The sequence below is a fragment of the Parasteatoda tepidariorum genome, chromosome 10 (genome assembly GCF_982258835.1).
Source record: "Parasteatoda tepidariorum strain Cologne lab strain chromosome 10, Ptep-v5.0, whole genome shotgun sequence".
NCBI classification, from domain to species: Eukaryota; Metazoa; Arthropoda; class Arachnida; order Araneae; family Theridiidae; genus Parasteatoda; species Parasteatoda tepidariorum.
Window position 1 is genome coordinate 19,115,535 of NC_141764.1, and position 22,763 is coordinate 19,138,297.

The 22,763-nt window shown below is 27.7% G+C and overlaps 2 protein-coding genes across 8 annotated transcripts in view; one reads left to right on the forward strand and one right to left on the reverse strand.

The window, feature by feature from the left end:
• The first annotated feature begins 255 nt into the window (after positions 1 to 255).
• RpS12 (ribosomal protein S12) lies at positions 256 to 8,282 on the forward strand. Its single transcript, XM_016052490.3, has 5 exons — positions 256 to 311; positions 412 to 454; positions 3,799 to 4,024; positions 6,789 to 6,890; positions 8,187 to 8,282. Exons 2-5 carry the CDS (start codon positions 438 to 440, stop codon positions 8,250 to 8,252), a joined length of 411 nt encoding a protein of 136 aa, XP_015907976.1. The 5' UTR covers positions 256 to 311; positions 412 to 437; the 3' UTR covers positions 8,253 to 8,282.
• A 2,030-nt stretch (positions 8,283 to 10,312) lies between these two features.
• Positions 10,313 to 22,763, reverse strand: part of Nf-YC (nuclear factor Y-box C) — a 31,835-nt gene continuing 19,384 nt past the window's right edge. For 2 of the 7 annotated variants that reach the window (XM_043050787.3, XM_043050790.3), the window contains 3 exons: positions 22,510 to 22,701; positions 14,071 to 14,121; positions 10,313 to 10,576 (listed from right to left, as the gene is read on the reverse strand). In XM_043050787.3, coding sequence (XP_042906721.1) covers positions 10,409 to 10,576; positions 14,071 to 14,121; positions 22,510 to 22,701 — 411 coding nt within the window. In that variant the 3' untranslated portion in view covers positions 10,313 to 10,408. Of the gene's footprint in view, positions 10,577 to 14,021; positions 14,122 to 22,509; positions 22,702 to 22,763 lie in introns of all 7 variants that reach the window. The other 5 variants (XM_016052493.4, XM_071184443.2, XM_043050789.3 and 2 more) reach the window with 4 other exon arrangements.

Genomic DNA, 22,763 nt, shown 5'->3' on the forward strand with positions numbered 1-22,763 from the left:
CTGGCAAACGGCGCTGTTTTACAGAAATATAGCCAAATAAATTAGTGCAGTAAATAAATTTATATATATATATATATATATATATATATATATATATATATATATATATATATATATATATATATATATATATATATATATATATATATATATATATATGATTTATTTTTGGGCTACAAAATGTTCGAATCCGCTACTTTTGGAGCTCCCATTCGCTACTTTTTAATCTTAAGTTCTGGCAACACTGCATTCCACTGAGTTTTTTGTGTTGTTTACGCGAAGCGGTTAAGTTGGAGGAAACGTGAAATTTAGTGAGTATACTTACCAAAGCAATCTATTTTAATCAGCTCTCAAAATTTTAATTTTAAAAATCTTTTAAATCGACCTAAAACTTTATTTTTTGTTTTACAGAGTTGACAACTTATCGCTGATTAACCATGTCTGATGTTGAAATGTAAGTCAAATTCCATCCTTTCCTTTGAATGCTCTAATTAAAAATTTTTTTTGAAGAATTAATAAAATTTTTTGTATTTGATGAATATTTTTTGTAGAGCGTTTAAATTTTTTTTAATGCGTATGACTTTCGTTTATCAATTGTTTACTTATTCGCGATATCTAAGTCTCACGTTTATTATTTCGTACTGCATGTATCATACTTATAAACCAAATATTTTGTTAGTCATATATGAGAGTGAACATGGCTCTGATTTTTCTAAAGAAGTGATATGCCAAACGAAATCCAGACAGTCTCGTCCAGATGAAATTGTACTAATGGAAAGTTTGACAAGTTTTGGTGCTTAACTTGTTTTGGTTCATTTGCTAGCTTGAAAATGATTAATTCTAATATAAATTTTTTTAAATATGCAAATTTAACCTTTGGCACCTTGGCGATTGTAGTTTGTGCTCAAGATACAAAAATATCCCCCTAAAACTTGCCTGAACTTCTCTTTCTTATCTATGTTTATTGTCCATTTGATATATTTAGTCTGCATCATCATTCCATGCTCATTCAATATTAAATTTTATGTGTTCAATTGAAGACAATATAAGACAATCATTTTATTAAATACTCTTACACTAGTAATTTAGATTTTCAATGGTGTAAATTTAAGTTATTATATAATGCTATAGGGCAGATTTCAGTATCCTGAACTGTGGCCGAATGATCACAAAGTCTTGGCAATTTTGGGACAGTGGCCCCGCTTGAAACTAAAATAACGTCACAGAAAGGGACCAACTCGAAATGTATAACTCGTAGCCACCCCCGGGCAAAATTTTTTTAAAAATAAATTTGCAAGTTTATAATCAATTTGACTCCTTAGCGATTGTAGTTCAGAAGATCAGGATATGGAAATATCCCCCAGGGAAAACCATAAATTGTGAAGGAATTTTATTTTGACTTTTGAAATCTGGTAGTTAGGGAAAGTTGTAATTTTTTTTTAGAAAAAACTTGGAATATTCCTTTATCACCTGGAAAATAACTAGTCTTAAAATTGTCAGAAACAGCAATCAGTTATCGAGATTTAAAGTAAATAATTCTAATATCCATTACAATTATTTGTTGTAAAAATTTCACATTTAAGTCAAACTGAAATGTGTCCATCCTCATTTATTGATATTTTTTTAATTAAAAGAATCTAAGTTTTCTAATGAAAATATGATCTCAATTTTCTTTGAAATTTTTCTGGTTTTCTGGAAAAGTGTGGGAGTTTCTTTTTCTGAAAAATGTAAACCCTGTTAAAATCTTCAGTAATTCATTTTGTTTTGTTTTCATCATGTTCGAATGTTTATGGAAGAAATGATGGGGAGATTTCCCTATCCTGATCTGTGGCAGGGGAACATTTCCGATTCGTGATCTATGGCAGAATAATAGCCAAGTTTTGGAAACTTCCTTTCAGTGGCCCGTGAGAAACTAAAAAAAAATCACCCAAAGGTACCAACTCAAAATGTATAACTCGTTGCCACCCTCATCTACGTGTTTTTTAAAAAAAAAAAAATTTGCAAGTTTAAAATCTACATGGCAGGCACCTTGGCGATTGTATTTGGTGCAACAGATCAGGATACTGAAACATCCCCGAAATGATTTTTTTAAATTATTTATTAAAAAGTTCCATGATAATTTACAATATCTCAATTAATTTAAATTTAGAGCATAAGTTATTATTTAGTAGCTATAATAAACAAACCTAAGAAAGCCTGGTTTAAACCAAAATACAGGTTTTTTGCAACTAAATAGATTTTTTTTATTTGAACCAAAATATTTTTTTTCTAACCCTGAGTTAAACACTTTCTTTGTTAATTGTGATTAGTATATAAGATGAGGTCAACAACACAGTTTTTGGTGACTGGTCAACTTGTGAAAAGTAAACAATCGTTTGTCAGTGGATTTTTGAATTGCAGTTCAGTTTTCACATAGCCTCATTGTCGTTATTTAATAATGTATTTATCTATATTTAAATAATTCTATCAGAGAAGCAAGCTAAAATAAAATATTCAATATCTTGGAAAGTAATCAAATAAAATTAACAATTTTTAGTAACTAAGGCATATTCTTTAAAAGAAAAGTTAGCTTTTTAACAATATTTAAATTCAACAGGATATTTATTTTCTAACAAAAAGTGGAGATATTTTTTTTTTTATCATGTTCTGTTGCATCAGTTACAATCGCAAAGACACAGCGGATCTTAAGATTGCAAATTAAAATAAATAAAACATGTAGAGGTTTTCATAAGAGTTCTTCTGTTTCGTGATCTGGGGCAGAATAATCGCCAAGTCTTGTCAGCGGCCAGCAATAAACTAAAAATTATCACAGGAAGACACCAACTTGAAGGGTATAACTTGTAGCTACCCCGTAACAAACATTTACTTTAACAAAAAAAATATTCCCCTGAAAATCAATCTAGTGTGGCAGATAATGATACTGAAATATCCCTTGGGTGTCTATGAGTTACTTTTTTTTATCACTGTTGTGGCTCTAAAATTGCCAAGTCTAGAAAAGTCTATCATTAAGACATAATTTTTATTTGTGGCTATTTTGTAACAGTGAGTCAGGTTATTTTGAAGTGACCATTACCTATGTGTCATTTTGGTATAATTTATAGTTTTTAATCTGTCGAAACGATACAAATGGTTTTACCCTTGGAAGTTTAATATACAAAGATTTCCTGAGGAAATAAAAAGCAAGGTGATTTTTTTTTAGGAAACAAAGATGAATTCTGTTTTGAAAAGCTCCATTCTAACTAAATCTTAATTTTATTTCCCTCTAGCTATATTAGAGCCCTTCAAAAACTAGTTTAAATGCTCAGATAAATATGAGTATAATATTCAATATTAACAGCCTTAATATTAGTCATGGCAATCTAAAGTTAATGGTTTCTGCTACTACAATCTCTTCAATAAATAGATAAAAAAAAAATATTAAAATTTTAAGGAAAGAAAGGCAAATGTATTTATCTCCATGAAAAGGTAGATAGAATGATCCACCTTTCTGAAAAAATTGGGAAAATCACAAATATAATTTTGACAGCTAGTCTAATTTTATATAGTATTTCTGTTTTGGAGTACAAAATTTGTTTGGGGTGTACAAATTTACATTCATCTTTATCATGCTGTTTCACCACGTATGTGTTTTTGCAAGTATATTGATTATGCTCTATTGTTTACTTTATGATGGAAACAGATTAGTGTGAATAATCCACATTTGCAGCTTTGAATTATATTTGGATGTGTTGAAAAAAACCATAAAAATGATGTATAACTATAACTATCAGTAAATAATGTGTGAGCATTTTTTGTCAGGGAAACGAGTGCTCCGGGTGGAGAGATGGATGTGAACACAGCTCTCCAAGAAGTTCTGAAGACCTCCCTCACTCATGGAAAACTATCTAGGGGACTCCATGAAGCTGCAAAGTCACTAGATAAAAGACAGGCACTTCTCTGTGTTTTAGCTACTAACTGTGATGAACCACAATATGTCAAACTAGTGGAAGCCCTTTGTGCTGAACATCAAATAAATCTTCTGAAAGTAAGTATAACTTTGTCTATATTCTTTTGTTTCAAAAATTTACAATTTTCTCTTTAAAAGCTTTATTTGTTTTCTAATTTTAAATTTTTATCGCATGATCTTTTTTTTTTTTTTTTTTTTTTTTTTTTTTTTTTTTTTTTAGTGTATTTGAAGTCTTTTTCAATTATATTACAATCTTACTTTCAATGACCAGATAGTAAATTTTTTATTTTGTTTCTTTATATCTCTAATCATATTTCCATATTGGTACCAGTATTCCTCTGCAGTTGTTGAGGCTCTTAATTTGGTCCCCTTTATTATATCGTGACCTAGTTTATGTCACAATTTGATAATTTTCTTGGGCTGGTATCAGAATGGAAATTCCATGCCTATTTTGTATATTTATTGACTAATCTAAAGAACAATATCATCTCCTCTTGGAAATTTTGTTTGCCTAGCAGCAGGGTTGCAAAAAACCCGGGTTTTTGTAGAAAAACCCAACCCGGGTGGGTTTTATTGGACTTTTCATGTTTTTATGGGGGGGGGTTAAGTACCTTATTTTAAAAAAGCTTATTTTAATGTTAATTATTAAGGTTACTTTTATAAACAGACTTCATATAGATAATTAATACAAATAAATTGATGTGAAAGTCTGAAAAAAGTTTCTTCTGATATCACAATCAGGGTTCCTTGATTTAAATCATGATTAAAATCAAATGATTTTTTTAAAAAAATCATTGATTTAAATCAACTGATTTTTATATTTATATATATATATTATATTGATTTTAAAAGTTAAAAAACAGTGCTTTAAATTATTGATTTTTTATTATTTTCTTTTCTTAGTTTTAAAATTTATTTTAAATAAATTGCTGCATTAATTAATATTAGTAAACGAAATTACTTTCTTTCTTGGTGTGTGTTAAGCACATTTAAAATTACATGTTTCAAAATTTTTTGATTCTTAACATTGAAAGTACAGATTAAAGTAAATATTTAATGCTGTCTTAATATAGACTTGGATAGCTGTAGAAAGTAAATAAAAATGATTTTTTTTCCAAAAGAAAAAAAGCAAATGTTAATTAAAATTCTACCTTTTGATTAAAAAAGCATGGAATTCAAATCTACATTATAGTTTATTGATGGAAATTTCTATATTTCTAAAGCTTGAGGTTATATTAAAAAGAAATTACCTTAATATGCCAAAAATAGAAAGAAAAAAAAAGCTGAGTTCAGATATTTTTTTCCTGATATAGTGTCATTCTTCCCTTTCAAAGTCTAATATTTTAGTAAACGAAGTTGCTAGTTTAGTTATTTTGCCATTTTATAAATCATGAGAAAAAAAAGAGATCACAATTTTAAATTAAAATTATGGTGTGCTAATTGAAACTTTGTGTTACTAGTTAAAGTAGTATTCTTTAAATTATCTATTTTATCTTGTTTTTTAATTTCAATCATGCCTTGGTATCAAAATGGTCGCTATGCATTATAATGAAAAATTATTTTAGTAAGTTAGAGCTTCTAAAATATTGTTATAATATAGTTTTAATATTAAATTAATTTTGATTAAACATTTATAAAGTTTTTTTAATAATAAATTAAAGCTCTTATAGTGTATTTGAATAAAAATAAAAAAAATCTGATTTAAATAAAAAAATCCGATTTAAATAAAAAAAATCAGATTTTTTTAAATATTTTTTTTAAAAAAAATCACGAACCCTGATCACAAAATGTTATATGTACTCACATACATCACACATTTGAAACTTATTTTGACACAGGTTTACTTTTTATTTATATTTTAATCATAAAAAATGTTTGAGGAAATTTTTTTTTGCATAGAAAGCGAATCAAGAGCACTGAATAATCAATGGCCATACAGTCAAATCTAGCCAGTAAGGTGACTCTCCAGTCTCCAACACAATTAGCTTCTTCACTGTAGGTTAATTTTTTTAAGGCTAGATTACATATATATTTCAATAGAATAGCTCTTTAATATAACAGAGGATGAAAAAAGAAATCAATCTTTCAAAAACCCACTTCAGAGTGAGTTTTACCCAGTAAAACCTGGGCAGGTTGGTTTTTTGCAACCCTGCCTAGCAGATTAGTACATTTTTAAAGAGAATAGTCTATTCTTTCATTGTGACCATAATAGAAATCACAATTTCTTAAGCCTTGCTCAGTTTTCTATTTTATAATTGTTTCTTGTGTACTTTTAATATGTTCAGTTATATGTTTTACTTACACTTCAATTCTATTCTACACTTAAATCTTTAATTAGAATCAATTAATCTATTTTTAACACATTGTTTATTACTATTCAAAATTAAGAGTAAACATTTTGAGTTTAAGTGCATTTAACCTTACGTTACAGTGCTTAGCATGGCGAGGCCAATCTAGTTCACTTATTGTTCTAATCAAAAGCAAAGGGTGACTTTAAAAATCCCCGAAATTCCCTGTGTGTAGAATATTTGGTATATTAATCTAAAATATTTTTATTCTAAATTATTTTATTATTGGAACTTATTATTTCAGTATTTTCTAAAATATACTGGATTTTTTTTTATATCCACGTTGGCAGCCTTGTAAACTTTATGTATAATACCACTAAATTTAATACAGATTGGAACACAGAACAGCTTACGTTTTTTCTTGAATGAGTAATACGTATTATGTGAAATGTGTGTATTTTCTTAAAGTGTTTTCCCTCCAGATTTTGTAATCTGAACATTTTCTTGTAGCAATTAGTGTGTTATTTTATATTAATTTTGAACATTATCTTTAGGTTGATAGCAATAAGAAATTAGGAGAATGGGCCGGTTTGTGTACATTTGACAAGGAAGGTAAAGCCAGAAAAGTCGTTGGATGCAGCTGTGTTGTTGTCGTGGTAAGGATCTTGTCTTCCCTTTTTATTACACTTACATTGGTTACAGTTCTACTTATTGCTACAATAAAGTCACAGAAATAGAACTAAAAAATTTTTTTAAGTCACTTCAGTCACAAACATTGGATATTCCTGATGTGCTACTTTTATATAAATCTGCAGAATTAAACTTTTTATAATTTCCTTGCCTGTTTTACACCATAATTAAAAATTCTAGAATTTGATATGTTTGTGGTAATCATTCGTAAAACATTTTAAAAGTGGCAGTCAACAGATTATTTGCAAACGTTAATGGAAAAGTGTCCAATTTCATACTTTGTTAGAGCTGCCTCTTGTTTTGGCCAGAACAAAATAGTAGCTCAACTTGTGAAATATCCAGAAATTTAAAAGCATTTTATCTTATTTTCGAAGGTTCCTGTATGCTGCTACTATTTGCAACTATTTTCCATCTGAGGCAGCTTTTTTTTTGTTGCCTAAAAAAGCAACTATTTTCAGGAAAAGGAGACTTTTCTGTACTCCTTACAATGTTTTTTTTTAGCATAAATTGAGTTGACAGCCTGAGGCCTGCAGAAGCTTGTGAACACAATGAATTTTTTCTTTAAAAATAAAACAATTTGAATTGCAAATTTGAGTCATCACTTTTTAGTGCTATAAATTTGCACCTTCCATTGTAAGTCAATTTTGTTTCTATATCATCGTTTCAACAGTTATTGCTATAAAATTTTGTACGAATTTAAAAAACCCAAAGAATTTCTAATATAAATTCTAATTTTTTGATATACTAATTTCTTGAACACTAACGTTGCCAATTTGACAAAATCTATCATGGTATATAACAATTAATCATTTAATAAAATTTCAGTAATATTATCAAAAATTTTTTGTTCTTATTTAGGCAACTATTTTCATAGTTTTTGTGCTTAAGGCTACTAAAAGCAACTATTTTGTTAATTTTTTTTCTGCCGCAACCCTGTATTTATGTATATTTTCAATTGTTACTACTATCCCTCAGAAGCCAGAAAAGTGTTTTTCTTTGCTCCTATCTATACTTAAATAATAACTAGTTCAAGAAAAAGGTAGTAAGAATTATTGTTTCGAAAATTCTAATATTTTTTTTCAAAAATTGAGGAACTTGTTCGAGAATTCAAGTTCTATGCGAGATACTTTTGTTAACCACATGTGGTGTGCTACAGAGGATCTTAAATTTTAATTCATTAACTGTAAAATTGTATGTATTCTCTGGCTCAAAGTTATTTATGTCAGTTTTTCAATTTGTCTTATTTCGATTTTCTGTTGCAGGACTATGGAAAAGAAACTCAAGCCCATGATGTGCTGAATGATTACTTCAAATCTAAGAGAGCATAATGTTTTTTCAATAAAGAGAAAAAAAATTGATATTTGATTCCTTTTTTCTTTATGGTATCTTACATATTCAGTCAAACTTCGAAATGAAGAGCTTAAAGGAAACAGTAAAAATTTAGTTAAGATAACAGGGTTGCCACAAAAAGTATTAAATAGCAACTATTTTCAGGAAAAGACTAGTGGGACGACAACCAGCGACCAAGCACAGTAAATTCTTTTTTTCTTAAAAAAATTTCGAATGCGAATTAAGAGTCATCACTCTTTAATGTTCTAAATTTGCATAGATTCTATTGCTAGTCTATTTTGTTCCTAGGTCGTCTTTTCAACAGTTATTGCTACTAAACTCTGCATGACTTTGAAAATAACAATTTTTAATACAATATTATGGATGCATGAATTTTCAATTTGATTAATCACTTTTCACAATACATATATTTGCTAGATCAATTATTGATAAAAGGGAAAATTTTTAAGACAAGTCATATTTGCAACCAACTTGACTAAATGGATTATAGTATATGACAATTTATTTAATAAAATTTTAGTTATATTTTTGTTCTTATTTAGGCAACTATTTTAATGCTTTAGGTTACTAAAAGCAGCTATTTTTTTCTGCGGCAACAAAAATTAATATTTCTACAGCAAATAGTCCATGAGCAATGGCGCATCGCTGAATCGTGACTGTCCCGGTGTACGTCAAAAAGATCTTTTAAAGCTTAATAGAAACAGTCTGAAGAAGATTGTTGGTCTTCTTACTGGTCACTGCATCCTCAGGAGACACCTATACGTAATGGGAATTGAATCCAATTCACTTGGTCGAGATTGTCATCTCGAAGAGACATCACGACATATACTTAGTAATTGTGGGGTTTATTCTGCTCAGATATGAACAGTTGGGGCAACATTGCGTTAAAACCTGGGATCTTCAGGATGTTCCTAAATTTTATTTCAGCTATCGGGAGCTACTCAACCTCTAAGTATATAATAAACAGGGTGCGTAGCGTTTGTAAAAAGTACTTAAAGGTGCTTTTTTGGGGATTTCGTTTTTAAAAGCTTTTAAAGGTGCTTTTTTCAGCTGGCGTTTTTAAAAAGTGCTTTTTTTCCGAAATTTTTTTTCTTCTTCCTTCAGTGATATCTGGTGGATCCCATGCATTTCACGAAAAATGGGGAGTTTGCTACGTAATCATTCATGCGGACTTCATGTCGTACCCACGTTATGACTTGTGCATGAGCCCACACTTTAAACCGAAACCCGAGTGCTCCAATTCGGATAAAGAATATCAGATCCTTATGAAATGTTTTTCTTTTTAATTTTGTTCTTGTTTATTTTATTTTACTTTTAACACTTTTTTTTGACGTAGGGGGTAAGGGTACTTTTGTTCTGAGTTCAGGGTCAAGTTGAATTCACTCGGTGATGTGGGAAAGAACGATTGTTTCGATTTAAGCCCGTTTTTTTTTGTTTTTTTTTAATGCTAAAACTGTTTATAAAAAGTTTTTGTTTTTCAATAATTTCATTGATTGAATATGAATTTTTTGAGTGCTTGAAAAGTTTTTAAAAAGTGCTTATTTCTGATTCAAAGATTTGGCTACGCACCCTGATAAACTATCAGCATGTTCAATTACATAAAAAAGTTTTTTTTTTTTTTTAAATTCATTGTCTTTCTATAAGGGCTAAAAGAAATAGTTATGAACTTGACAAGTTTTTTTTTTAGTAAAGTTTACTAAAACGTGACAATGATATGAAACATGAATTGATTTATTAATATCATTTTTGCTGATTTATAAGAAAACTTCTGACAGGTGTATGTACAATGTCTTATATGCACAACCAGATGTGAAATTTATCTTTTCACATTTCCATTCAGATCTAAAGTAGAGTGCCATTAAAAAATATTCGCTAACTGTTAAAACAACAGGTATGCTGCTCTCAATTTTGGGACTATCCTCCCTTTTTGAGTTAAAAATCCAAAACAAAATGAAACTCATCCCAAGTGAAATTCCAGTGATTAAGATCATTATCTTTACAAGCTGGCATATGAAACACTAATTATAAGCATTCCAAATAGATATATTAAATCAATTTTATTAATGACTAAAAAAGAAAAAAATCACATCTCAAGTTTTATTATGTACAAAGTAGATTAAGATTAAAAAGTCAGTTATTGCTGTTGTTCTTCATCTGTGGATGAATGTTGGTCTGCTGTCACAGTCTGAATTTGAACCGTAGCAGCACCGCCTGCACCTGGTGCTTGGGTCAAAAAGACTGGGGTAGCTGTTGTGGCCACTTGTCCAGAGGCCTGAGCAACTTGCTGTATTTGGTAAACAGTCTAGAGAAGACAAGAAAATGGAACGTTTAAACATTAGAATGATTTAGAAATAAAACATTTCAGGTTAGTTGCTAATAAAACCACTTTTTCTTCATAAATATGCATTAAATATTTGTAAAAAAAATTTATATATCACTCAGCTCATACTTCGTTCGTTCTTTTTAACAGTTGAACACCTTTTGCAAAATTTGCGGAGGGAATCAGCAGCACTTCCTCATGCAACAAAGTTCTGCCTGCATCCTCAACACAGTCAGATAATTATTGTAAAAATTCAGCTTTATTAAAGATATATGTAGTAATATTTGCCAACAAAAGGTCTTTAAAGCTTTTCATAAAAACTTGATGTTTAAATTAGAATTAATGAAAAAATTCCTTGTACAGTTTCAGTCTTAATTAGTCAGGTTTTTCTTATTTACTTCTAGCACTTTGCTCTGTTCTGTTCTTTTAAATCAGTTTATGTCTCATTTTTTTAGGTCTGAATATAGACATTTTAACTATATGCTATGTATTCTTTTCTGCTAATGTGCAAATAATTTTTATTGATGGAAAATCTATTATTTTTAATATATTTAGATCCAAAATATTTTCACTAGTAAACTTCATTTCTAAAAACAATTGCTTATAATGGCATCCATGGTAATGCGCACTTGCTGCTTGAAAATAAACTTTTTGATTGATGTTCATTAATTTTATTTTTTCTAGACAAAAATAAGATTTTTAGCTTAAAAAAATTCCTGAATTCATTGGCAGATTCCCACGCTTAAGCATTTTCATGCACACACTTTTTCACTCTACTGCACTGGTCCCAAAATATTGGATACTATAATATTGGATAATAGGGTATAACATCCTTATAACATATTTTAACAAGTGAAAACACAATATATAAATTTCAAGTTAAATTTAAATAACTTAAATTTAACCATATATTTGCTACATGTATGTCATTTAAAACTGGTTGATTGATTGATTGAATGTAGGGTTTAGTGGCACAAGGTCCAAATGAGGACATGCTGCGCCAAACAATATGGTGAAACAGTTCAAACGTATGAGTGAATGCGGAATGTTAATTGCAGCACAATTAAAACTGATAAAACAGTACAAAGTGAATAAAACAAGATAAAAGTATGAATACAGTGTAAAACGCGCGAAATACTAAGTAAAATGAGCAAAGGTGATAAGAGTGTATAAAACAGTAGATGTGTTAAAACTTTTATATGCAGTTAAAAATACCAACGGCACGTAAAAATGCAAAAATGTTCGGATGGTGAATCCCATCCAACAAATCTTGAATGCATAAAATGGAACTACCAAAAAACTTTAAACGATGTTGATTAAAACATGAACACGTTATTAAAATATGATGAATTGTGAGAGGAACGTTACAAGTACTGCATTCAGGGGGAGGTTCTCCGAATAGTAAAAGGAGATGCGTCAACCGGGTGTGACCGATTCGGAGCACAATTAAAACTGGTAAACTGGATTTAAACTGGTTTAAAACTGGATTTTACACCATAATCTGACTGTGTTAAGATAAATATTAGTCCCTTTCTTTAGTCCATTCACATTAAAGTAATTTTCCCGACTTTTTTTCTCACCCTATAAGTTTTTTCCCCATGCAAAATGAATTTGAATTATCATGCAAAAATTAATGAATTAAAGTAGGAGTATTTCAATAACCCATCATAATTCCATACTTTCTGAACACCAAAACATTTCTAAAATGCCTGATACTGATATTTTGTTCAAAAATAAAACTGATTTTTATAAATCTGCCATTTAAATTTTGCAGGCTGGATAGCAAAAGCTTTCTGATAACTTGGATGTTTACACCTTAGATAAAAAAAAAAAAAACTTGTTAAAATATAATTTACAATTTAATGTGATAAAAATTACATTTATTTGTGTATTACTTAATAAATTAGCAAAAAAGATACAATAAATCACTAATAAGAAAATTAATATAAATTTAATGCTGATTAATAAAGTAAAAAATTGTTCCATGTAAAAAATTTCAAAATCTTAATTCGACATTCTAAAAAAAAAAAAAATACTGAGATAAATTTTTTAATTTGATAATATTTAAGAAATTTTAAAATTATTACTACTAAGAAAAGTAGGGAAGCAAAAATTAACTAATATATCATTTATAAAATAAAAAAGCAGTACTTCAAATATTTTTTGTAATTTATAGAGAAGAGGATAAACAATGTTATAAATTTCCAATTTTGTTCAAGTTATAAATAATTTTAAGTTTAATATTGAAAAAATTACAAAAAAGGAAAACTGAAACAAAAATCTAAAAATCAACATTAAATGACAATATATATAATTTTTTTTCAAAGTACTGATTTTACTAATATTGCAAATAAAATTAAAAAAATAATTAACTAATGATTTTAATTTAACTGAAGGAGTAAAGAATTGTGCTGCAGGAAACTCAAGGATCCTCAATTATTCCCCTCTTTTAACTTAGAAATTGAAATAATTTTCCCAATAAAACAGAAACTACCTTAGAATTTAGTGTCAATGGGTTTTTGTGAATAGAGCGATGTTGCAGTATTTGCAACTTCCATTGTTCCTTTACAGAAAATCCTCTATTTTTACAAAACATATTTTGTGGTAGAAATTATTAAAAGCCAGTAGGTTTGCCCTCTCCCAGTTATAAAGATTTTCTTGAAGTAATTCTAAAGAAAAATCAATAAGCCTTAGATACTATGAGTGACCTTATCTACACCTGTATATCATAAACTTATCAGGGCAAGATGCCATCAGCACTGATAAGAAGAGATAAGACAAAGAATGTTGCATTGCAATACAGATTGTAAGGTTATTTTGTTGACAGAGTATTAGAATATAAAATTTAAAGAAAAAAAAAATGTAGTGCATTTTAACTTATTTTTCAACAAGTAAAGAAAAGAAAGCTTTTAGAAAAAAAATACAAAAAATATGATTAATTGTAAGAGAATGAATATAATAAAATAAAAGCAGAAATTTACAGCGCAAGTAACACAGTATAACTATTTTTAATGTAGTACAGAATTTGGTAGTTTAATAAGGATTCATAAAAAATTCTTAGAATTTTTTTTATTTTTTTTAAGTTTACAGCTCTAGAAAAGCTTTTTTTAAATTTTTTCGAACTGTTGTCCTTAAAACAAATTATCTTTAAAGAATGTAGCAGACACATGCTAGTCTAATTTACTGTTTTTTTAAATTCAATCACATTAAAACAATAATTTAATGTAATTGTTATTATAAATTGTAACTAAATGATAAAAGAAAATCTGATGGTGTAAAAAGGTCGGTTATCAGTAAGTTTAAGGAATACAGAAGAATTGATAAGGGCAAAAAAGAAAATATAATTAAATAACATGCACAAGCATATAAAATCAAATTTAAAAAAAAAGAAAAAGCAATATTTCTTTTGCCAAAGTAAAGCACATACTTTTACCAGAACTCATATAGAAGGTATGCTATTTAATAACAAAACCAACCTGGGCTTGTTGTTGCTGTGCAAGATGTTGATTAGCTTGTTGAAACATACCCTGAGGAAGGGGGAAACAAAATAAAAAAAATTAACATGCAAAGAAAAAAAGGCTTGGCAAACAAAAAAAAAAGTTGGTGCTAAATAATTGCTGCTCATGCTTTTTGTTTTGTTACAAGAGAAAACAATACAACACATGCAAAATAATTTATATAACTTTATCTGTTATATATAATTATAATTTTTTATTCATATTTCAAGCTGGATTAATTATTATTGAATGTAATAAGCATATGGTATAAGCAAGATAAGAATTTAAAAAAATAATATTAAAATTAAAATACTGTTAAAGTTTTTATTTTTAAACATCAATCAAAATCCAAACCATGACTGATTAATACTAAAATTATTTTGCATAATTTAACACAACTTTTGATTGCATTTTTATTAGTAATAAAACTAATAGTACTGATTAATGGGTGAGCTTCATAATATAAAAAAAAACAAAGGTAATATCAATAAAAAAAAGGTTAAACAAATAAAATTAAATCTTTTTTTATAAATAGTAATACTGCTTTAATTTTCAGTTATTAAAAAGTTTTTTTTAAAAAATTTTCATTGCATTTTTTTTCATAAGAAATTTATATATATGCATATAGTAGGTGTACAGTCCGCAAAAAAAAAAAAGATATCACCCTGAATAACTTTTGTTCTAATGATCGGATTTTCACGATCTAAGCGTCGATCTTAATGGTTCCCGGGGGTGACCTCAAATATGCTAATTAATTAGTGCTAACTATTAATTAAGTTACGAAATCAGACACAAAAACGTACTTTCTCTGAATAAACATGTATTTTTTTTTACATATTTGGATTTCTAAGCTTCAAAATATAGGGGGTAGCCGCAATCTGGGAAATATGGTCCCCATAGTTTGGTCAGGAGAGCGATCCAAAGTTCGTACCCGTTAATGTTAATTTCACTTTTTACGTTTTTAGTCATATTTTCAAAACTAATGAAGCAATTTGAAGAAAATTGCACCCACTCATAAAACTCATTTACCCAAAGATAATTTCATGAAAAAAATAATTTTTAGTAATTATTAATTATTTTTTATTATTTAATTAAATTGAGGATGAAAAAATTTTGAATTATAAGGTATGAATTTTTTTATACCATAATAATCTACATATTTTTCAATACAAAAATCTAAAGTTTCAACTGTTTTTATTTATTAGAAGCTGAAAAAAAATAAAATTAATTATTTTTGAAAAAATAATTTGGCGACAATAAAAAAATGATTAAATGGGGCGATTAATATTAAAATGTGATAAACTTGCCAGGAACTTAACTTCTCGCGCGTAGTGTAAAATTTCATTCATATTTTTTTCGCTAATAATCGTTTGCTAATCCTTTTATTTTTATTTCTTTCAAACTATAAAATACGATGTTTCTTTTTAGTCATTTAATAATTTATTTGTAATTTAGTAAAGAAATTATAAATAAAGCATTTTGAATAAAAAACACTTTATTCAACGAATGTCTAGTTTTATAAAGGCGTGCTTCTGATAGAATATGATTATGCACCAGATTGTGCTTACTTAATGTGATTATTTTTTAATTTTTGATTTTCTTTTTCAATAACTGATACAATTTCAATAATATACATACGTATGCATAGATTTGGAATAATATATTTATCAATTTCTTGAATATATATTTTATAATTATTAATACGAATGCGTAGCCAACATTTTTAATCATCTTAAAACTTCGCCCGGTGACTGAGCGGTAGCGCTTCGCGCTGTCGTTCCTCGGGCCGGGCAAGGCTGACTCAGCCTTTCATCCCTTCAGTGGGTCGATAAATAAGTACCAAGCATGATTGGGAACTAAACACTGGGGGTTCCGCGTTCGGCTGACCACCTGAACGGAACATCTGCTCCTGCACCCCAGAGCCCTAGGTCCAGAAAACTGAGATGGGCACAGTAGGCCTTGGCCCTCCATGGGCTGTCGTGCAGCTGAGTTTAGAGTAGAGTTTTTTAAAACTTCTTTACATCTTATATATCGCCTTAATCTTAAAATAAATTTGTAAATTACCTGTCTGTGCGTGTTTCGCAGAATTATTTTTCTAACTTTTTTATTGAATTTTAATGCAATTTTTTTAAAATTCTATTATGTATATTTTTGTCCAATAATATATTAATCAATCGTTTAAGTACTTTAATTTATGTTTTTCTTTAAAATAAAATTACTTTTTAAATTATTGCTAAGTTCTTATTGAAAGAAAACTTAGAATTATTGCCAGCTATCTGAGAATTAAATCTTGTTAAGAAATTAAAAATATTCTACTGATCACACACAATATCATTCGAAGCAGAACACCTGACTATTTATTAAAAATACTATTGTTTACGAAAAATGAAGATAAATTATTAATTTTTTTTTTTTATTGCTTCTTATTTATTCGAGTAATGAAAAGTAAATGCGTATGTGCGCACAGGGGAAAAAGTTAACAGATTGTTTTGTTTTTTAAATGAACAAAAAAACTATGGGCATGCAATTTTAATTCAACATTCAAAGAAAATCTTGTGCGCTAACCCTTTTGTCTTAAAAAGTTGAAAATATTTGCTTTAAAAGTTGTTTGTATGATTTCTCAACTTTTGCACAGTTCAAAAAAATATTGCTATATCAGGAAAATGTTTGATATGCCTTGTTTTGTTAAACAACTACTAAAATAAAAAATTGTAAAAAGATTAGAAAAACGTGCTATTTTTAGAATCATCATCTCAAAAATTGTTCTTTTACTCCATTTGACTTTCTTCTTCTTAAATAACTTATAATCATAGTTTTAACACACGTTTTGAAGAAATTATGTAAACAAATTCCTAATATTTCGTAATAAAAAAACAAGAATATTAATGATTTATTTATACAGTGAAACCTGCCAAGTTGACCACACTTGTAAGTTTTACATCTGAATAAGTTGACCTCAATTATCAAGAACGGAAATTTTCCTACATAATAAAGAAGCAAAACCTTTGTAACTTGACCACCTGTCTATCTTGTATGTTGACCACTGAAATAAGTTAATTTTGTCTAGGAGCATTATGAAATTCTATTCTAAAACCCTCATAAGTTGACCAGAAAAAAAAATTCAGAAAAGTTTCTGTCATTTTGCAATGTATGTTAATATTTCACTTGTTTGGTGAAATAGTGTAAAAAGCTAATCTAAACCCTTTTGTGAGTTGACCATCTGGGGAAACTGTAGGGACTCAGCTTTTGACCATTCATTGAAAACAGGTGTGTTAGTTGAAAAGTTGCTCTTCCAGTTGCAATAGTGAGCAAATAGGCTTATATGTGTAGTAATAACAGAATAAATTTTGAAGTGTTAAAATAATTTTGTTTTGTTCAAGTTTTCAATGTTTTCGTGTTCTGATATTTTAAGAAATATTTTTTATTAAACACTTCACATGCATAACTAACAAAATAATTTTTTTAAAAAAGTTAGTTAAATATTAAAATTATTTCTGTGTAACAAATTGAAGTTCGTTTAGGTTTAAACACATTTCTTGAGATATTCATTTGGCCATTTGCTAAATCAAATTTTTAAGTCAAGTAAAAAAAAAATTTAAATGTATAGCAACATGTAGGAAACGAAAAAGTAAACAATGTCCCACCCCTTCTATAAGTTGACCACTTGTCTACGTTGGCCACTAAAACAATGCACATGAAGTAATCAACTTACACAAGTTTTACTGTAATTGTTTCATTGAACCAGAGTAGTTAATTGTTTTCGTAATAATCGGCCTTACAACTATTTAACTTAGATTCTTTGGACTAGGCGTCACTTCATGCATGTCTTTCGAGATTGAAATTTCAAAGATAAAATGTAAAAATTACAAGAATGCGTAAGCTGGTTTCAATTAACAAAAAAAAAGGGACAAAATCGTTGGCAAAAGAAGTTATCTCATGAAAAGAGTGTCAGAGTTGAAAAAGTATTGTAAAAACTGTAACAATTGTTACTCTTGTTTAATTAAGGGTATTATAAACCTAATTTTCTTTTAATCATGTTTTTTAAAGAACTAACGAAAGGAGTGTGTAAATAACATCAACTCGTAATTTTCTTCGTGTTTTTTTTTTGTTTTTATTTATTATAATATATATATATATATATATATATATATCAAAATGCTTTTAAAATGCCATATAAACTTTATTAAGTTTTACAATTTTATCGAAAATAAATACCGTGATTTCTATAAAATTTTGCGATTATGCATCAGAATAGCTATCATTTTTCAGGTCCACCTTTGCTTGATCACTTTTTTTCCCTTTCCTAAGAAACTCAAAGTGAGGGGCAAAAGCATTTAACCCTACAACTCTTCATAAATTTATGATAACTTATGAAAATTGGTTTTAATTCAAAACTGTCCTACAAATTACATTAAAACAGCTTTAAAAAAATAAATAATGTCAGATAAAAAGTCAAAGATTCTATAATCTTGGAGAATCAAAAATAATTTATTAATTTATTTAAATTTCCTTTTTAAAGGAGATTTAAAAAAAAAAAAAAAAAAAGCCCAGAAAGCAACGCGAAAAATTCTTTTGGTTGCTTAGCAACGAGAAGCACTATCTTTTCCCATCTTGTCATTCATTCAGTTTCTTTATGGTTGTTATAAATTATTTCCCCTTCTATGGCAAGGTAATTTGGCATATTTTTAAACCATCGCCAGATATATAAATCCTTATTGCGACCTAATTTACAACCCATTTTTTTCGAAATTTTGTCTACCCCCCCTATTTTAAGGGTCAGGATTCCAAATATGTAAAAAAAAATGCATGTTAATTCAGAGAAAGTACGTTTTTGTGTCTGATTTCGTAACTTAATTAATAGTTAGCACTAATTAATTAGCATATTTGAGGTCACCCCCAGGAACCATTAAGATTGACACTTAAATCGTGAAAATCCGATCATTAGAACAAAAGTTATTCAGGGTGATATCTTTTTTTTTTTGCCGACTGTACATAGATATAGAGTAAGTGTACTAATGTGCCAAGTAGTAAATATCATCATTGGTGAGGAAAAATAATTAATCATTTTAGTAAATTGGAAATCAATTTTGGTTAATAGAAGTTTAAATAATAACAATATTACTAAACACAGACTTGCAATTTACTGCTTTTTTTACATTTTATGATTAAAAAAAATTAATGTAAAGATAAATTCTATTAGTTAAATTTAAGATTGTTTAAAAATTATAAAATTGCTTTTTTTTTAAAAATTTTTTTTTTTAATTTAAGGTGACATTTATGAAAGTTATAGACAACAGTTATTTAATATACATTAACTGGCATTTCCTGTGTTTTTGGTTAAATTTTAACAGAATACTTTTTTAAAAAACGATATAGAAAATAATCTGCTTGTGCAATCGCATCCACCATTAAGTGAGTTTTTTATAGATATTAAAAATTATACTAATTAGTATAATAGGACTTGCTAGCAAATTGATTAACATACAGTATACATTAAATGCAGGCCTCTATGAGGCATTAATGTTACAGTGAACAGTCTGAAAAACTTTCGAACAAAAATTCCAATAATTTACAAATATATAAAATTCTCATATATTGTATACAAATATAAATGAAATAAAACAATTTAATGTTTGCCGGTCTAACCATAGTGCATACAGGGTTAAAATTATTGTAATAGTCTTAGCGCAAAAGATAAAAAGTAATAGTCTGTTAATAAGTTATTTGTTTTTATAATATTATTCAATTCATATAATGTATTTTGACAGTTCAGGTGAGAATTCAGTTAAAATAAGATCCTTTTGTACAATCTTATTAAAATGCCACAAGTTAGAAATTATTGTTTCCAACCAATTATATACTAATTGCTTTTTTATTGACCAAATGCATTGTTATAGGCAATTTTTAATTAATAGTTATAAATTAAATTCCTGTTTCCACTTTATCTGACATGGTTAAAATTTTTAATAGATTAACTTTCCACAAACCATAGCCAGACCAGCAGAATAATAATATAGTCTTGCTCTAGCCCTAAAGATTATTAAAATAACCAAAATTTTGTAGTGTTACTTTTTTTTTTGGACTTGAGGATTGAGGATATTTTGTGTGTATCATACAGTTTTATTTTGAGAAAGTCTTACTTCAAATAAATGATTAGAATAGTCAACTAATGTATAAGATTAATGTGTGTTTTCTTAAACAAAAATTTGTTAATGCTCGAAATCATAAAATGTGCATTATCAAATCCTAAAGTTCTTTTTGAGAATAAAATAGGAGATTAATAGCATATTTTTAATAAATAGGTAATAATCATAATAATAAAATAGATAAAAATAATAAAGTTTTCAGTGTTAAAATAAAATATTTCAAAAACAGTGAATTGAATTGATTTTGAATAGAACATCAATTACTTAAAATATAATTTGTAAAAGAATTTATGTTTATTAACTTACAGAATTTATTATTATATAAATTAAATACCTTTTAATCTAATTATGCGTTATAATAATGGATATATATAATTTGAAGTTAACATTTGCATTAATTCAGTCGCAGGATTCAACATTAAGTTACTCGCATGATTCATTAAAAAGTTCATTGAAACATAACTTGGGTCAAATATAACATTAATTTGAACAATTCAAATACATTACAACTCTATTTTAAAATACAAGTTACAAAAACGTTTTTAAATCTTCAAATATAATATTATTACAATTTTAGTAGTATATTTAATTTCTTTGTGAAGGATGCAATTGTGTAATTTCTTGTGAAGTGGTTCCATACCAAAAAATAAATATATTTTTTTTAATACTTTCAGGGATAAAAGCCTCCCCTCACATCTTATTATTAAAATTACCATTACTAATTAATATATATTTAGGCACACTATTAATGTGATAGTTATTATCCAGTTTCTAGTTTGATAAAAACAAATTAATTCCATGAATTAAATAAAATTTAAATTAACCAGTGTATAAAAGAATGTTTTTGAAAAAAATGATCTAATTAATGGATAAAAACTAGCAACACGCAGAAACTTCATCAAAATCCACAAAAATTGAAAAAATAATATCCAGGAATGCCTGTATTCCGTATTGTTTGTGTGGCCCTGAAAACTAGAAGCAGGGCATGTGAGTTTTCTGCGAACATTGAAGAATTTTGCAAATCAAAATCTTATAATTCAATAAAATGTTAAAACTTGTTAAATCCCATTAACGAGACATACAGTATATTCATGTGATTCTTCATGTCAATTTAAATATTTGGAACAGCGCCGGAAATTGCTAATATCGCACTTCTTATCATGCGATTTTAATATTAAACATTGATTTTCGTATCTACCTTACTATGCTTTATGATTTGTATTTTCAATGCATTGGTTTTTTTTAGTCATGCGACTTAAAAAACCCAACATTGTGATTCCTATTAACACAATCTAAAAATTATGCATCGTGATTATTTACGAGATATAAATATTCAATATTGCAATTTGTATTTTTACATTCTTAAAATCCAATATTATGATACATATTCTACAATTTTAAAATTCAATGTTGCTATTCCTGTAGTAAGAAGTAAATTTGTTCTTGAATTAGTAACTATAAAGGTGTGATATTTCTCATTAATAGATAATTTATTTGTAAATATCAGTTAAAAAAAAAACTGTTAAATATGAAACATGTATGATACATAAATTGATATAGATTTTTTTAAAATAAAATTTTCAAGGTTTTCATGTCACAATTACCTCTGGACATTGCTCTTACGAAAAAATCTGTAAAAACCTAATATCTAATTCTGGATAATTGTACGAACAAGCAATTTTTCCAACTTAAATGATTTGTCAGTAAGATATTGTAGGTTTGGATCAACACACAATTTGAAACAAATGCTTTCTATTATGAACATAATGAAATTAAAGTATTGTTCAAGATTAACTGACATATACCTAACATACCTAATTTTGTAAATATCTTCAAAAATTATTCTCAATACAGATCATTCGGTAAAAAAACAACTTGATTACCAATTGAACAACATTAACAAGTAACTAAATGAAACTTAAAAATTTTAAGTTTACTTAGGATTTATTATTTTGCTTTATCTGAGCTATTTGCATAAAAATCTGATAATTAGCCTGCAAATATTTTCTCACCATTTTTAGTATATTAAAAAAAAAAAAAAAAACTGTCACATATACTTAGTTATGTGATAGTTTTTTTCTTCTTGAAATTGGCACTCTTCCTAATAAGGTTGACCAGCACTAACATAATCTGACATTTACACTGATTACTTGAGTTGAAACAACCATTATGCTTACAAAATATAATTTTATCGCAAGAAAAAAAATAATAATAAAAAAAGAACATGTATAGTAAAAAGAAAATGTTTGGTTTGAAGTATGATGTAACTTACCTGACTAAATTGTTGGGGTTCGTGTGATTCGACCCCATTCCACATATTCTCGGCACTCACCTGAGTAGCTGTCTGTTGGACTTGTGCATTCTGTTGTACTGGAGCAGCATGAATTATAATAGGTTGGTTTGTACTTTGTCCTTGACAAGGCATTCTTATGAATTGAAGTTGATTATTCGGACTGAGTTGGATCTAAAATGATTTAAAATGAGAATTATAATTTTTTTTATTTAATCTCATACATTATGATCAGA